This window comes from Myripristis murdjan, chromosome 5 (assembly GCF_902150065.1).
Source record: "Myripristis murdjan chromosome 5, fMyrMur1.1, whole genome shotgun sequence".
NCBI lineage: Eukaryota > Metazoa > Chordata > Actinopteri > Holocentriformes > Holocentridae > Myripristis > Myripristis murdjan.
Window position 1 is genome coordinate 37,095,786 of NC_043984.1, and position 18,608 is coordinate 37,114,393.

At 45.2% G+C, this 18,608-nt stretch overlaps 2 protein-coding genes across 9 annotated transcripts in view; one reads left to right on the forward strand and one right to left on the reverse strand.

Moving 5' to 3' along the window:
• Positions 1-2,785, reverse strand: part of slmapa (sarcolemma associated protein a) — a 97,103-nt gene extending 94,318 nt beyond the window's left edge. For 4 of the 8 annotated variants that reach the window (XM_030051749.1, XM_030051751.1, XM_030051748.1 and 1 more), the window contains exons 1-2: positions 2,345-2,784; positions 923-1,232 (exon numbers count right to left, since the gene is read on the reverse strand). In XM_030051749.1, the coding sequence (XP_029907609.1) occupies positions 923-1,120 (198 nt within the window). In that variant the 5' untranslated portion in view covers positions 1,121-1,232; positions 2,345-2,784. The other 4 variants (XM_030051744.1, XM_030051746.1, XM_030051752.1 and 1 more) reach the window with 3 other exon arrangements.
• The window catches only part of LOC115359332 (NACHT, LRR and PYD domains-containing protein 14-like), a gene marked incomplete at its 3' end in the record, with an annotated part of 845,616 nt that overhangs the window by 433,276 nt on the left and 393,732 nt on the right, over positions 1-18,608 (forward strand). The gene's annotated exons all lie outside the window — the stretch shown is intronic.

Here is an 18,608-nt window from a genome sequence, read left to right on the forward strand (position 1 = left end):
AGCCTGAGACACGAGCACTGGCTTGGCAAGTTTTCATTCCAGCCAAAACCTCAACCAGGTGATTTCACTGATGACCTCACCTTCAAGCAGGAGGAGGAACTACGTGAAAATCAGCTGGTGGAGTTTTGGTTGGAATGAAAACCTGCAGCCTCTCGGCCCTCCATGGCACGTGGTTCCCCGGCCGTGTCCTAAGGGATCACGAGCCAAAAAGGCTGAGACCTGCTCATGTAAAGTGTGAATGTGAACTGTAAAAGCACCAAAGATAACCACACAGTACAGTGCTTGTATTAAAGGGAGCTAAAGACACACCTATTTAGACAGGCATTTATGTAATCCTGTATGCACTAGGTTTGAATTTTCATATATATATACATGGTGTTTTTATATCTATTTTATACATTGTTTTTCATATGTATTCTTCTGCACATATTATATGTTTTAATGCTGTTTTAACTTGTATAGGTGCCTCAGGTGACCATTCTCATTTTTTCATTTTTTCTTTGTATTTTTGCAGTGCTGTTGTACAGCACTTTATGACCTGTGTCTGTGAAAAGCACCATACAAATAAATTTTACTTATTTTTACTTATATGACAGCATCATTTCATGGCAGCCACTGGTGACAATACCATCTTACACTATCTCAGCGGGCTGAATGTCACTGCAGAAATTAGGGTTAGATGTTAGAGGATGGAGGTGGCTGGTCTGCCACTGTGGTTAAGAAGTTGCCCTGGAGTTACGGGAAGTGAGCTGAAAGGTCACTCTCTGCAAAATAACCCTGAAATGCTGCTCCTTGTTTTCATCAAAAAAACAAAAGAAGCAAACAGTAAACCCTGTTAGAAATGAAAGACATCTAGAAACCTGTGGAAAAGAAAACCAGTGGGATGTGTTATCACACATGAAGCCATCACATCTTCTCTTACCTTGCCGGTCTTGTGGTCGAACCACACCAGAGCGTGGTTCCTGGACAGCACCTTGCAGTCGAAGGTGGCGTTGTTCTGCGCTGGGCGACACCGGGCCACCGACCGGCCGATCTTGACCGGCTCGTCCAGGTAGACATGCCGCTCCTGGAACGGGTGTGAGTTTGGTCGGCAGGCGAACACGGCCAGCGCTGAAGGCATTGATGACGGCTTGAGAGTATTACTCCAACCAGACACGAAAGACAAGGTTTCTTGATCCAGAGTGGCAGGCTTCGGTTGTAATCCCCAATGTATAATTTACGATATCTGTGGCCTGTGTGTAGGCAGGATTGGTTAGTTCTCTAACTTCTAGGCACTAACTAATACACATTTTCTAGTGTGCACAGCCTGGGCTGCAGTGCTTTTCCAACTCTGATTCAAATAGACTCTCCTATACTTAAAAAAAAAAAACAAAAAAAAAAAAACAATCTAACAGGTATAAAAAAGACAAGACATTCTGCTTGCTGGCTGCCTACCCACGCTACATAACGACACTTATATTTGACAACAGGCACTATGTACAGACCAGGGTGCCATGTGTCAAGACATACATGACTGAGTATAGCTCTGACAGCCTCCAGCGTCCATCAAACTAGTCCAGCTCAGGAGCAGGCAGGGGGGAGCAGGCTGGGCTTCAAGCTCATCAAGTTACCAACTGGAAGTGATCAATCAGCTAACGCCCAATAAGTCTGATTATTGATTATTTAAGCTGCCAGTTATCAATTCAGGTGGCAGGCTGTCTAATCCCTGCTGGGGGCGGTGAATGAAACTAGTATTGCGCGGTTTCCAGTGGTGTAAGTCTGGTCTTGCCACAAGCTAGAAGCAGGCACACACCCTCAGTATGCAACACGCCAGCCGGTTCACCCACGGGTTGGCGTTAGCTAATGTGTCACCTGTAATCTATCAGTCATTTCACTGCATGTCACACCTTGCTGACCTTGCAGCCTGGATAGAAGGGAACCTTTGCTGGCTTACCTACCACTCCCTCCACAGAACACCTACCAGATAGCTAAAGATAACTAGCTAGACAGGACGCTAACAACACCCCTGAGTTTAACAACATGAAGCATTAAAATCAACTGAGGTTCAGCAAAGTAAAGCAGTAAATCTCCACTGTCAGCCCGAAGCGGTTAGCAGATAGGCTTCAGGATCACAAACACTTAGTGGGGATGAATTTGAGGGATTAGCAGACCTTCTTCAGCAACTAAAATGCTAATTGGCTAGCTCGCTACCCCCTGACGTCGGCCAGCGTTATCTGGCGAACTACCAGCTAGCTAGGCTAAGCTAGGCTAGGCTAGGCTAGGCTAGGCTAGTGAGTTGCTTGACAAACTTGTTATCCAGATCCTCAAATGTTTTCTCCCCACCCTCCTCGACCAGTTCGCTTACCGAGTGGAGGTGAAAAGCCATCCCTGCCTCCTGCAGCCAAAAAAGAAGCAAGCTAATTCGCCTTTAAGCTACTGAGAGACTCTGCGAGCGAACGTTAACGTGAAGGTGGTCCGCTAGCAGCCCGCTAGCAGTTAGCGGCTAGCGGCTAACCGGCTAACTGACAGTCAGAACAGAAACAGACGCGGAAAATGAGGCGAGTTTCCTGGCTCCGCACACATCACACCAGCCCGATTATCTTCCCAGAAAATCCTCGTTGCGAGCCGCAAATTGCGCCGTCGTGGTCTATTTCAGTCCAGCTCGTGTTTGCCGCGGTGGTTTGGACTCAGAGCTGCCGCATTCCCACTGTTTTCTGGAAGGAATCTGGAAGAAGTTGTCCTCCTCCGCAACTAGCCGCCGCCATACTGAAAGTAGAGCGCAGACGGGGCGCGTGCAGCAGCCGCTCCGCGAGCCCAGGAGACCGCTGTGCCCTGCCGCGGCACCAAACACATCACATCTGCATTTGACATCATGTGCAATTCATTTTACATTTTTTTTAACGGATCAATTTGCCGTTTTCCAAATGAACCTCAGTTTACAGATTCGAAACCACTGTAAGGATCTTGAACAGTATACAGAGACACACGTGAGAGGAAAACCACTGAAATTTTATCAATCCACCTTTAAAGTCTGACGTTTTCCACAGCGTGTCAGGGCCATTGTACGGAGAAAAAAATACTTTGGTAACTTTATGAGAAGAAAACTCATATTCTCTGAGAATAAAGCGGTCATTTATGAGGGGAAAAAAATCACAAATTAATGAGGAAACAAAATCAGAGACTTTCTAGTCACAAATTTGCATTTCAAAAAACTCAGAAAGTCTAAGATGAAAGTTGTAAAGTTATGAGAGAAAACTCACAAATTTATGGGGGGAAAAATCAAATGCTGAGATTATTTGGTAGAAAATAAAAACTGGGAAAACTAGTTTTTCCTCTCCTGTGGGATTTAGTACCGAAATCCTGGTGTCCTTTGAGACTGTTAACAGTGATGTTGGACTCTAAATATAAACTTGAACTTGAACTTGAACTTGGTGATTTGAGCCCAGAATCACAATCTCCTCCTCAACATCTGGACTTTGAAGAGATGTTGCCGTGACTTGGGCCGATTCAGAAGAAAACAATCTGGTGATTCTGGGCTCAGATCAGCAGGATTTCCTTGTTACTAAATCCTGTAGTGTGTGTTTGTGGTTTAAATCTGCCGTGGTTAATGAGCAAGGACGTTTGTTCATTCTGACTGGGAAGCCAAAAAAAAACAAAAACAAACAGAAAACATGGTTACAGCTGGAAACAAGGAGGAGGAGGAAGAGAAGAAGAAGCAGAAACAGAAAGAAGAGAATGTGCTCAGGATCAGGTTGTTGTTTCACACTGATGGAGCTGGACTGACCCTCTGACCACAGGACGGGGTTTTATTGCATTGCTCAGGGGGAACACAATTTAAAAACTTTGAGAGCCACTGTTCATAACAATGTCATCAAAAGGTTCTCATATGAAAGGTAATAATTTGGATGCTCTTGGCATCAGGTTGAGTCTTCAGGCTGAGGCGAAGGTGTGTCTTGTCTCCTCTCCTGCTTTTAATGTTCATGGACAAGACGCCAAGGCACAGCTCAGATCTGCAGAGTGTCTGTTTTGCTAAGGATTTGCTGAGGATGATCCCATCATCCTCATCATCATCATCCTCATCATCCTCATCATCATCACTGCTGACAGCTCACAGATGATGTCATCCAGGATGAGGGTCACACCTGGATGAGGGTTATTTATCTCCAAAATCTGAAGGCTCAGTTTTCTGTGTGGTGTGAGCCTTTCTGTCCAGTGGAGGAGTTCAGGCATCTCAGCACCTCAGTGTGTGGAGGAGAGATGATGTGAGACTGACCCGCAGTCAGCTTACCACACAGGCAGAGCTCTCAGAATATACTGGTTCTTAAATGGTTCTTCAAAATAAACTCTGGTTCTACAAAGAACCACCACCAGATGAAGAACCTCTTTATTTAGAAGCCGGTTCCTCACACTCTGTATGTGGTTCTTTAAAGTCCTAAAGGTTCTTCATGTTTATTGGAGTTATTTGGTGGCGGCAGGAGCTAACAATTCTTATGGATTAATGTGCAGATTATTTCCTCAGTGAATGGATGAATGTCTCGCTCTATAAACCGTCAGTAAACAGAAAGAAATGCCACAGCGTCACAGCTGACATTTTTAATAGCTCGTCTGGAACCCAGTGAAGGAACAAAGAACGTGAGAACCGGCTCAAAGAGCCTTTTATTCTGAAAAATGACCATAGAACCATTTAAAAAAGGTTATTTACAGAACTTCACACACTGTACGTGGTTCTTTAAACAACACGAAATCAACAACTTTGTTAAGTGACTGCGAACACAACCCAATACCATGTGAGTCTGCAAGTGATGACAGAGAAAAACACACAGGACATGACAGGCACGTTTCACACGTATCTACCGATCACCGAATCCACTGTAACATATCTGCAGGGTATGAAAAGTCACTAGGCCTGGGCAGAGCCGGTTGTTTAGGGCCACAGCCACCAGAGGGGCCACACACTCACTGTGACTCTGTGTTTCTGCTCTTACCATAGACTGTATAACTATACTCTGACAAACACTGCAGTGTCGGACTTTCACAAATAAAGTCTGTGTTGTGGCGGTTAAATGCTGCTAATTAACCCTTTGTTCACCTTCCTGCTTCCTCGCTCAGACTGTAGTCGGAACGCACCAGGAGACTTATTTTCTGCTGCAGGGCCCAAGTTGGTAGCAAACTTCGGGGCTGAGCCCCTTTTCTTTCTGGCCGAGTGGCCAAGTAACACACAAACCGGGCTGGAGTCTTGAGGAGTTCCCGCATTTATTTTTCTGATAAAAGCTCTAAGTGCACACACCTGATTTCTTCTGTTTGCAGCTTCCTTTACAACACGCTTGGCCCCGGTCGGCAGCTTTACCGAGACACACACACACACACACACACACACACACTCCATAGCGCACTGGACTGTCCCTTAAAGTGGCCACAGCACCTGTAGAACACCTTGATTCCAGCCTCAACATGGATCCTAAACGGAAATGTAGGAGAGGCGCTTACGGGCCAAAAAAGAGAAGATTGCTAACATGAGTAGGATGCATCATCATTTATGATTCATAAAGGCTACAGTGGGTTTGTTAACTAGCACCCAGTGTTTTCTTGCAACATGAAATATTGGTGATTTGGTTTATTATATTAATAAACAATCTATCAGATGTCCACATTGCCCCAAATTGTTTCAGACTAATGACTAGCTTTGTAAATGTAAATCTTTGTAGCTCATATTTTGACATTTTAATTGGAAAATTTGCAAGTTTTGAAAACAGTGTGTTTGTGGTGTGATTGATATATAAGCCTGACAGAGACATGTAATGTACCTTAAGTGCCTTATATTTAAGAATAAAAAAAATTATTGAAATCCTAATCTTTTCAGGGGCATTACTGCAGCTCTTTAGCACATCTACTGCTGCAGCAGAACAAACATCATCTTCAGCTTCTTGCTTTGGACTATAGTTTATACTTTTGCACTTTTAACTTTATTCTGAATATTTTGCACTCAAGTTGATTGTTTATTGTTACTTGTTTTGTTTTTTTTATAAGGTTTGTTTGTTTGAATATGTTCACTGTATTTAGCATTTTGAATATTTTTGGTTGGGTTTTGTAACTCCTTACATTTTCATATATTTTAATATACATTGTTTAAAATAAATTGTTCATTTGTCCATCTCTGGTGTGTGTGTGTGTGTGTGTGTGTGTGTGTGTGTGTGTGTGTGTTCATATTGCATGATTTGATGGTTATGCTGGATGTGTTTTGGGGCCACAAACAAAATCTTGTTTAGGGCCACCCTAGTCGTAGGGCCGGCTCTGCCTATTGACCCTTTGCACGTGACGTCACGTTCCAGTCGCGCGAAATATGAACGCCATGACGGACGGCAGAAGGAAAGTGGACGTCAATTTAAGACACAGAGGCGCGTTATAGTTTGTGACATTCCATGGTTGAAAATAGTTTTTTAATTTACTTTTATGGTGGTAAGATGGTGATTTCCGTGCAGTGTGCCAACAGGCAAGGCTGTAAGCCTAATCTAGCCTTTTACAGGAGACCTTTTGATGCGGACAGAAGACGGCGACAGGTAGCTGCTAACAATCGTAAGGACTGACAGCCCTCCAAATACTCCCAGATCTGCAGCGAGCATTTTTTACAAGGTCAGTTTCATATTAAAACGTTATCAGACTTATATAACCTTAGCTATGTTAGAGTCAGTCAAAACAAACTCAGTGTAGTTAGCTAACGTAGCTACCGTTAGCTAACAAACTCAAGTAGGGTTTGTTTACTAGTAGCGATGCTAGCTAGCTACTAACGTTAGCTAGCTAGTCCTTCTCAGGACTCTGTTCGTATTAGCTGGCACTCCTAATTCAGCAATAAGCCCCGAGAAGCCGTGGGTTACAGTGGTTTTATAACAGCTTAGGGGCGTTCTAAGGCACGACGCGCAGCCGCTGTAAAATCACTGTAACCCACGGCTTCTCGGGGCTTATTGCTGGCTAGTCCTGAGAAGGACTAGCTAGCTAACGTTAGTAGCTAGCTAGCATCGCTACTAGTAAACAAACCCTACTTGAGTTTGTTAGCTAGCGGTAGCTACGTTAGCTAACTACACAGTTTGTTTTGACTGGCTCTAACATAACTAAGGTTATATAAGTCTGATAACGTTTTAATATGAAACTGACCTTGTAAAAATGCTCACTGCAGATCCGGGAGTATTTGGACGGCTGTCAGTCCTTACGATGGATAGCAGCTACCCGTTAGTGATGGGTCGGTCGCGAACGAACCGGCTCTAACAGCCGGCTCTTGGAGGTGAACGACGGGAGCCGGTTCCTGATTGGGAGCCGTTTTTTTTTTTTTTTTTTTTTTTTTTCGGGAGCCGATTGGTTATTTTTTCTGCGAAAGCCGCATGTGATTGGTCAAGATGTGGGCTACCGTCTCTGTGTCCAATCGTAGCCTAGGCTATATGTCTGTGCTGAGCGCTTCACCCCAGAGCGGCAGTTACACACACACACACACACACACACACACACACACACACACACAGAGAGAGAACACACATGAACAGGAGAACAGGAGTGGGGGAGACAAGAGAGAAAGAGAGCGAGGGGCAACAAGAAGAGACAACACGAACGCGCTGGAAAGGTGTAGGCTAGTTAAGAAAATTAGTGACCGCAGGGAAAGGAGTACAATCTGGACCCATTTCAAATTTAATGACAATAGAAAGGCAGAGTGTAGGGTCTGCAAAAAAAAAGAAAATCTTATCGAGCCGCTCCACAAACAACCTGCACAGGCACATGAGACCTGTCCACCCTCAGTGCAGTGGGAAGAAAAAACACAAGCAGTTGAACCTGATATTAATGAAGGTGAAGTGTGTCTACTGCAACTGTTGCAGTGTCTACAGCAACTCAATTCAACTGTAAATAGTTAAAAGTTTGTTTTGTATTTTATAATTAAGTTTTTGTAGCACTGTATAGAGTGAATAAATAAAGGCATATTTATATAATAAACATATAAATAAAAAAAAAAACATAACGCATGTTTTTTTTACATTAGTAATTCATTTTGCACATAATTTTACATTATTGTTGGTAATAAATTAATTTAAGCAACAAAAAAATCTGAAGAGCCGTTTGGGAGCCGAAAGAGCCGGCTCTTTTTAGTGAGCCGAGCCAAAAGAGCCGGTTCTCTAAAAAGAGCCGGAATTCCCATCACTACTACCCGTCACTGTCTTCTGTCCACATCAAAAGGTCTCCTGTAAAAGGCTAGATTAGGCTTACAGCCCTGCCTGTTGGCACACTGCACGGAAATCACCATCTTACCACCATAAAAGTAAATTAAAAACAATCTACAACGACGAAGTGTCACGAACTACAACGCGCCTCCTTGTCTTAAAATGACGTCCACTTTCCTTCTGCCATTCGTCATGGTGCCGCCTCCCATGTCACGTGATAATTGTGACATGTCTGCAAAGGGTCAATATGCAGGGGCGCCGTAAATGGGTGAAAAGTTATGACAGAGCCTGTCTACGACGAGCCTTGCCACTCTCCATTAACCCCCATTGTATCAAACTTGGTTGCAGTTCCACCGTAATTCCACTGGGGGTGATCGCGGGCGAGTGCAGAATGAATGAGGCTCTATGGAGCTAAACGGCTAAATTTGTCTCTTACAACTGTTTATGGTTGAAAAATCGCAAATAATGTTGTAGCTTCTGAAAGTTCAATATGGATTATAGCTGCTGTGCAGCGATGGGTCGGGTCCGGGCAGTTTTAAGCAATTCTAAGCAACAAGCAGAAGAATATGAACTTAAACTGAACTGATTGACACACCTGAGGCCTGCACCATAAAGCTGGATTTCGGCTTAGCGAGCTAACTTCAGGCTTAACCCTGGCTTTTCTGTAACATAAAGGTGGCTTACTCTTTATTGGGCTACGTTGCCGTGGTAACATATGCTGAACACCTAACCTGCTCCGGAGCAGGTTAAGTTCAGGATAAGAGCTCAGCAGGTAGAAAAGCCCCACCTACTGACCAGTCATCTCTCTTGGAAAATGGCCTGCCCATTTTCCCTTTCTTCTTCTTTTATAAAAGTAAAATTAATACATTTTACAATTCTTCTTGTATTTTTTTTTTTTTTTTTTTTTTGTTACTCATGACTGCACTGTCCAACCAAAAATTGATCTTGTAGACTGATCTAGCCTAATGATTTTTTTTTTTTTAATGTTTATGAAAATAAATGAGGGGAATTTAATTCAGAGGGTTAAATAAAAGTTTGATAAAATACACGCCAGCCTCTGGGCTCCTTTAGGTTTCCATTAGTTTGCTCATATTTAGTATTTAGGGGGTCTGCCCTGAAAAGTCCACATGGGAGTTGGTGCTAAATGTTTTACAGTCTTTAAGTGACAGTGAAATAATATTTTAACCAGCAGAATAAACACGAGGCGTCAGATGGTTTATAAAATGAAATATCAAAACCAGTTGAATCAAAGTGACGATTCTGCTGAAACTCAAACTGAGGGCAGCGGCCCAGCGAGGGTCGCCCCTCACTGTGAGAGAGGGCCAGTTCCTCTGCAGGAGTGCACGGCTGAGTGGGAGACACATTAATTTACTGAACACACACGTTACTGTAGTCAGATCTACTTGTGCCGTCATGGTGGGGAAGTCAGATTATAATCCCACTTATTTACGCACTGACACAGTTGGCGATTTTTTGCCACCATTCCTTGCGGCTTTTGGCAGCTGCAACTGTGTTGCTTTTTGCCTGGATTATTGATTTATATTCCTCGTATTTATTAATGATTATTGTCTACTCCTCGGTTGTGACGTATGCGGCTCGGATAGATTTTTCCATGTCTGTGATTGGTCGCCTCCAGCAAACTCTGCCCTTTTTATGTGAGCGCACACAGATCTAGATTGGAAAAGCCTGGGTTGAATTAGTGAGTTGATAACCGGCTTTATGGTACCGAAAATCCTGAATGCTGATGTCTCGTTAAGTGAAGCCAGATAAATTAATCCTATGTTAATCCAGCTTTATGGGACAGGCCTCTGGTAAGAAAAGGGCAGGACACAGGCCTGGAGGGGACAGATGATTGGCCAAGACACAACAAAGACATGCAACATGGGGGCGGGGCTAATGAGACAATGCAGGGCAGGTGTGACGACAAACAAGCTGACAAGACTATGGAGGAACAATAGGGACAAAATGAACATAGCAGACTAAAATATAATAAACATTATAGCTGCTGTTGAGAAGGTCAGCAACTCATGGTCAGTTTCCTGCACAGGTATCCCATTCACAGATCACATGCACAGTCCCTGTCTGTTACTTTGCGCACGAAGAGCATGTGAACACGCATGGATCACACATGAACAGACACCGTCAGGACGCTCTGAACCAATCAGACATCAGACTGGCTGTGTGAACTGTCTGCCGCGAGCCGATGAAAAAGTTTTTTCATTCACCGCAGCAGCTTCTGGATTTAATTCATTCATCTCTGTCGTTCGGACTGTCTTTTCACTTACCGCTGCAGTTTTCTGGACTTTTCTTGCTTCATTTTGTTGAATTACTCCTTCCTGTGCGTTCATGAGAAAAAACCACACATGTATACACACAATTCAGAGTACTTCAACTTCCAATAATAAATGAGTGGCATCTCAATGAGAGTGTGTGTGACTTGGATTCATTAAGCCATCATCATTCCTGTTCTTACCGGACAACCTGTGGAGAGTGTAGAGACAGTCACAGAACCAGCACCTAAGGGTTCATTCATCCAGTCATTTAGAGGTCACAAGTTTGGTACTCAGTAAACCAACGCCTTTTTACAGCTGCTGTGCAGCAATGGTCGGGGCCAGGCAAGTTTAGGCAATTCTGAGCAACAAGTAGAGAATAGGAAGACGAAAAGAAAGGTGGCATTCTTATGTGCATTTTGTATCAGCTGAGACTTGAACTCACAGTTTCTGGCATAAAGGACAACACTCTATCTCACTGAGCTTGGCAAGAGTCGTTTCACAAATTGACTAAGACAGTCACATGACAGCAGCCGCCTATGCATGGAAAGGCAGATTTCAAACCACTGTAAAATAAATAAATAAGTCATCAAGACAAAAATCTGACGATGATCTGGCATGCGACTGGACCTTTGTGCAAAGTTTGGTGAATTTTCGCACGTGGGAATGTTGCACAAGCTGAGGCTTGAACTCACAATCTTTGACGCCGAGGCCTGGCCTCTACCTCACTGAGCTAAAACTTCACATGCAGCTTCACAAACTGACTGAGCCAATCACTGACCTGCAGCACAGCAGGCAGCCATGCATGGAAAGGCAGATTTTAAACAGCTGTCAAAAATTCAGTTATTAAGACAAAAATCTGAAAATACACATATTGCATCTAGACAGCATGGAGATGTTGATCATTTGTTTTTAACAATGATTGATTTGCTCCATAACTGAAAAACTGATGTTTAAAAATGCCATTTTTGCATTGACTCCAATTGTTCACATGAGAACAAAATTCAAAATGCTGTCAAAAATTCAGTTTTTGAGATACACATTTGAAATTTGCCACACATCATTTACCATGACTCTAGAATTTTGTCCATTTTTTTCATGAACATTGAAGATTTATTTAGTGAGAATTTGCAGGTATATGTTTACAGTACCATTTACAGTCAAACATTTTGATGCACTGTAGGCTCAATTTTTGTTAAATCAAAAATCTGAGAAACAATGTTTGTGTAGGACAGTCTGAAGATGGTCTGTATCAATTTTTGTGTCAATTGAGCAAAAATTGTGGGAGGAGATAGGTTTAATAAGTTTTACAGTTTTTGAAAAAAACAGAGTGATGGACTTCATAATTTGCAATAGGTTTGAGCGCACAAAAGTTTCTTCAGTATTGGGGCTACAGTTTGATGAAAGTTGTGAAGTTGTAGCACATATGGTTGATTTGTTATGAATTTTCAAAGTTTTGAACTTTAGAGGCTTGCTATAGCACCACCATCAGGACTATTGGCTTGAGTTTGCAGCTGAGGTAATCTGGCATGGGACTGGACCTTTGTGCAAAGTTTGGTGATTTTTCACCAATGGGAAGTATGATTTCCTTGGAAGAAGAAGAAGAGGAAGAAGAAGAAGAAGAAAGAAGAAGAAAGAACACGTAGGAATACAATAGTGTCCTGGCAGCATAGGCTGCCAGGACACTAATTATAGGTTAAAAGTGAAATTAGCGAGAACTTATATCCTTTCAGTTTCCTACAGGTTGGCCTATTGTTGGCCATAACATGCTAGCATTTGCTAATGAATGCTGATTGGTCAGTGACGGACTTGCGTCTGTTTACGACGAGGGATCCCACTTGATGGCACCGGATGACCAAGAGAAACGGGAAACCCCACTCTTAAGGAGGACTTTTCCATCAAAGTTGATATTTGTGTATACAGAGAATGTCTAATATAGCACAGACGGGCTCTCTCGAGTGTCTCCGTCTGCTCTCCGGAGACGGGCTCTGGAAATCGCCGTAAAGCAGCACCTCTCAATGTGTGACGTCATCACACTTTTTGAACGGCTTTTTAGAACAGATAGGTGAACTTAAAAATCCAATATTCAGCATGGATATAGTCCTCACATGCATATAGTCCAATGGTGTAACACAGGCCCGGACTGTACATTGGGAGAACCGGGAGTTTTTTCTTTTTTGTCATAGACTTTTAAATTACATTCCAAAAAGTGCATTCATTGGATGCGCGTTAGTTTTTCTCCTCCTGCGCTGCTGTGTGCTCAAGCGTAGTGGCGATAACAAAGTTAAAACAGCAGCGCACTGACATAGATTGTGTAACAAAGTGAAGAGTTGCCACTCCGCTCTATTTTCACTGGCTAACAGCAGCACACTGGCTTAGCTTGTCTATTCAGAGAAGTGGTATCACTTCGGCTTATTTTTCAATCTTTATTGTAACATGCATACTACTGCTCATTCATTGGTAGCTGAATAGTTAGGTTTGTTTGATAAGCAATTTACATTTTTAAAATAATAATAATAATTTAACATATTGTTAAATAAAAAAAGCATGAAAACCAGCATGATGCAGGTCAAAGACTATTGACTAAAACTAGACTAAAATACTTTGTAATTTAGTCGACTAAAACTACACTAAAATAATGACTAAAACTAGTCATTTGACACAAGACTAAGACTAAAACTAAATTGAATTTAACATTGGTAACATTGGTTTAACATTGGTGACATTGTTAAGTCTGTTTGATAAGTAATTACATTTTTAAAACAAATAATAATTTTACATATTGTTAAATTATTGGACTGGTAAACATCCACTCCTTCAAGATAATTTATTATGTTCTACAACTCATAAACATACACTAACACTTAGGTCTTGGAGATGTGGTGACAATCGCTGCGCCGAGGGGGCCCAGTTGATTTTTTTTTTTTATGGTGCCCAAAATTCCTGGCGGATGCGCTGCCTATATGTTTATGTATCGCTTAGTAACAGAATAATGTTTACCAAGTATGTGTTGTGCACATAGCTGATGAATAAAATGTACAATGGAGATAAGGCGTCAATGTTTTATTATGGTAGTAATGATTGAGTATTACAGAGTATATGCACATTAAACAGGTCTTACATAAGTATTTCATATATAAAGCACAATAATTAATACACACACATGAGGACTGACCCAGAAAAGGAAGACCAAGAGTCACCTCTGCTTCTGAGGACAAGTTCATCCGAGTCACCAGCCTCAGAAATCGCAAGTTAACAGCAGCTCAGATTAGAGTTCTCATCGGGCCTGAAAATTAAGACCCGACCCGACCCGGGCCTGACTGGGCCAGCCCGAGGCCCGACCCGACCCGACTAATTAGCCGAACTTTAGGCCCAACAGCCCGATAAAGCCCGAAAAAAAAAATCGCCAAATTCGCCATTATTTAGCAGAGCCGGTCGGCCGCGGCACCGGGGCACCATCAGTCGGTATCAGGCGAGCCGGCCGCGGCACCGGCCAGCATCAAGCAGCTCACCTGTCAGATCCGGCAGACCTGACCGGGTGGGCGCGGTATTCTAGAAAACTGGAGATTTTTTTTTTTTTTCTCGTGTGCCCCCAAGTAGATTGCGCCTTGGGCAGTTGCACTGCCCATAGCAAAAACCGTCCCTGCTGCCGAGTCTGCCAGCACAGCGGGATACTGCTGCAACTCTCCCTCACTTGTTTGCGCTGCGCTCGCACAGCTGGTTGTCTGTCTGTCACTGAAAGTTTAGCCTCCAAATCCAATCCAGTCTCTCACTCTCTCCACCAGTCACATAAAAATGAAACGTCATAATCAATAACAGAACACATAATTCTATTTTTTCGGGCAGAATATGAGAACTCTAGCTCAGATCAGAGACCAGATAAATGCCACACAGAGTTCTAGCAGCAGACCCATCTCTAGAACAACTGTTGAGAGGAGACTGTGCGAATCAGGCCTTCATGGTCAAATAGCTGCTAGGAAACCACTGCTAAGGAGAGGCAACAAGCAGAAGAGATTTGTTTGGGCCAAGAAACACAAGGAATGGACATTAGACCAGTGGAAATCTGTGCTTTGGTCTGATGAGTCCAAATTTGAGATCTTTGGTTCCAACCGCCGTGTCTTTGTGAGACGCAGAAAAGGTGAACGGATGGATTCCACATGCCTGGTTCCCACTGTGAAGCATGGAGGAGGAGGTGTGATGGTGTGGGGGTGTTTTGCTGGTGACACTGTTGGGGATTTATTCAAAATTGAAGGCACACTGAACCAGCATGGCTACCACAGCATCCTGCAGCGACATGCCATCCCATCTGGTTTGCGTTTAGTTGGACGATCATTTATTTTTCAACAGGACAATGAGCCCAAACACACCTCCAGGCTGTGTAAGGGCTATTTGACCAAGAAGGAGAGTGATGGAGTGCTGCGGCAGATGACCTGGCCTCCACAGTCACCGGACCTGAACCCAATCCAGATGGTTTGGGGTGAGCTGGACCGCAGAGTGAAGACAAAGGGGCCAACAAGTGCTAAACATGTTAGGAGTCGCTTCTGTGTGTGTGTTTTTTCTGTTTTCCTGTTTCCCCTCCCCCTGTGTTGTGTGTGTCTGTTTCTTCCCCTAGGCTGGGCGTGGCAGGCTCATTGGTCTCTTCCACTCACCTGTTCCCGCTCACGCACCTGGTTTCCATTCAGTCATTACCTCACCAATCAACTGCCTTTATAACCCCGGCTCAGACTTCCACTCATCGCCAGTTCGTCCTACACGCTCGCGTGGTAACGTCTCGGCTCCATATTTCGACTTTGCTCTGTTTTTTGAAAACCTGTTTTCTGATCCTTTTTGCTCTGCTCCCAGACCCTGCCCTGCCTGCCCTCGCTTCCTGCCTGCCTCCCCGTGTCCAGCCTGCTGCGCCCAGCCATCCCCGGAAATCTCCAAGCTTCGTCGTGTCATCTTGGATTGTTTTTCTGTTCATTAAAAACTGTTAATTTTTCCACCGTATCTGCATTGTGGGTTCAGTTCTTTGAGCTTAGGCTTAACAGAACGAACTGGCCACGACATGAACCCCGCGGATCCGGTAGCTCAGGCTTTGGGTAAACAAGGCGCCCTGCTGAGCTCGCACGAGCAAGTGCTTTTGGGGTTGGCGGACAGTAACCAGACGCTGATGGCCACCGTCACCCAGCTCACTCAGCAGGTCGCTGAGCTCACCACTTCCATGAAAACGGTGGCAACTCCACAGGCTCCGGCTTCATCGCCACTCAGGGACAATCACGTGAGTGACCCAGAACCGTTTCATGGAGATTTGGAGAAGTGTCGTGGTTTTTTGCTACAATGTGCCTTGGTTTTCCGTCAGCGGCCTCTATCTTTTGCCACTGACGGGGCCAAAATTAACTATGTTATTGGACTGTTGAGGGGCAGAGCGCTGTCGTGGGCAGAGGCATACAGCTCCAGCACCGATATGCAGTCTCTCGGTTTCAAGGATTTCGAGGACCATCTTAAAATGGTGTTTGACCACCCGAGCCACGGAGGCAGCGCTTCCAGCCGACTCCTCAGCCTTCGTCAGGGAAACCGCTCCGTGGCAGATTATTCCGTGGATTTTTGGACCCTAGCTGTCGATGCTGCGTGGAATGAGGCAGCTTTACAGGCAGTATTTGTTAAGGGGCTGAATGAACAAATCAAGGACGAGCTAGCGGCTCGTGACGAGCCAAAAGACTTAACCTCTCTGGTTTCCCTTGCCATCAGGTTGGATAATCGGCTCCGGGAGAGACGCCAAGAGAGGGCCGTCCGTCTTCCCGGTGCTGGCACTCCGCTCCAGCCGAGACCCTCTCGTCCGCCCCCGACCGGTGTTGCTACCCAGTCAGGCACACCTGAACGTCCGCCAGCTCGACCTGCGGAGGAGGAGCCCATGCAGCTGGGCCGGACTAAACTAACCGCCGAGGAGCGTCTCCGCAGGATTCGAGCTGGTGAGTGCCTGTACTGCGGTAAGCCCGGTCATTACGTCACTACTTGTCCTGTGCGGCCAAAAGGGATGGCTCGTCAGTAGGTGTGGGGGTACTGGCGAGCCCACTCTCTCCCGCTAATTCCCCTCCGTTAACTCGTTTGCAAGTTCCTGCTACTTTGTGCGCCGGGAATGTGTCTTTTCCCTTCCAGGTCCTGATTGATTCCGGCGCTGAAGATAACTTGTTGGACCAAGAGCTGGCTATGCAGTTGGGGTGCACTGCTCTGCCACTGGATAAGCCCATCCCCGCTGTTGCTCTGGATGGGAATGCCTTTGCAGAGGTAACTCACAAGACACCACCCATAACGCTTATCATCTCGGGCAATCACTGTGAACAACTCACCTTCAACCTGATTTCCGCACCTCAAACTCCTCTGGTCCTAGGCTTTCCATGGCTAAACACACATAACCCTCAGATTGACTGGTCCACTGGAAAGATTCGGGGCTGGAGCACCCACTGTCATTCTCTCTGTCTCCAATCTGCCTTACCCCCACCAGGTGGAGCGATAACATCACCCCCTGAAGAGAGTAAACCCCCTGACCTGTCAAATGTTCCTACTGAGTACCATGACTTACTGGAGGTATTTAGTAAAGATCGAGCTATGTCTTTACCTCCCCATCGCCCTTATGATTGTGCTATTGACTTATTGCCTGGTGCCGCGCTTCCTTCGAGCCGCCTATATAATCTGTCTAAACCAGAGAGGGAGGCTATGGAAAAATATATCTTGGAGTCTCTGGCAGCTGGGATCATCCGCCCATCGTCCTCCCCTCTCGGTGCAGGGTTCTTTTTTGTGGAGAAGAAAGACACTACTCTATGCCCTTGTATTGATTTTCGGGGGTTAAATAACATAACTGTGAAAAATAAATACCCTCTCCCATTGATTAACTCTGCTCTCTGTTCCCTTGAAGGGGCCAAGATCTTTTCCAAGCTGGACCTAAGGAACGCTTACCATCTGGTGAGGATCAGAAAAGGAGATGAGTGGAAGACAGCGTTCAACACGCCACTGGGCCACTTCGAGTACTTGGTCATGCCTTTTGGCCTCACCAACGCTCCCGCTGTCTTCCAAGCACTCATTAATGATGTTCTCCGTGACTTTCTGAACCGCTTTGTCATTGTATATCTGGATGACATTTTGATTTTTTCCAGCTCCCTGGACGAGCACATCTCCCATGTTTCCCAAGTCCTCTCCAGACTGTTGGAGAATCGCCTTTATGTCAAGGCAGAAAAATGTGAATTCCACTCAGACTCTGTCTCATTCCTGGGTTACATTATCCAGAGTGGAAGGATCCAGGCGGACCCAAGCAAGATCCGGGCAGTGGAGGAGTGGCCAGTGCCTGGGACCCGCAAGGAGCTGCAGCGCTTCCTGGGGTTTGCCAACTTTTATCGGCGGTTCATCCGGGACTACAGTAAGGTTGCCTCTCCTCTCACCAGACTCACTTCCTCTAATGTGGTGTTCTGTTTGTCCCCGGAGGCAGACAAAGCCTTTGCTAAGCTCAAGGGTTTGTTCTCTTCTGCACCTGTGCTCATCCAGCCTGACCCCAGTAAGCAGTTCGTTGTGGAGGTCGACGCTTCTGACACTGGGGTCGGGGCTGTGTTGTCACAGTGTGCAGGTCCTGGTAACCGTTTGCATCCCTGTGCTTTCTTTTCCCGCCGTCTGTCCCCCACAGAGCGGAACTACGACGTAGGCAACAGAGAGCTGTTAGCCGTCAAGATGGCTTTGGAGGAGTGGCGACACTGGCTGGAGGGGGCAGAGATACCGTTCTTGGTTTGGACCGACCACAAGAACCTGGCTTACATTCAGTCTGCCAAGAGGCTGAATTCCCGCCAGGCCAGATGGGCATTATTCTTCAGCCGTTTCAATTTCACCCTCACATACCGCCCCGGCTATCGTAACATTAAGCCTGATGCCCTGTCCCGCCAGTATTCCGTGCAGGAGACCAATCCTGCTCCCGAACCCATCATTCCCCCCAGTATGGTGGTCGCTCAGCTCTCGTGGGGGATAGAGAAAGCTGTGAGGGATGCCCAGCGCCAGCACCCTGACCTAGGTAACGGCCCTGCTAACCGTCTGTTTGTGCCTCACTCTGTATGCTCACAGGTCCTGCTGTGGGCTCACACGTCCCCCTTTGCCTGTCATCCGGGAGCCAGGCGCACGCTGGACCTCCTTCGGCGGCATTTTT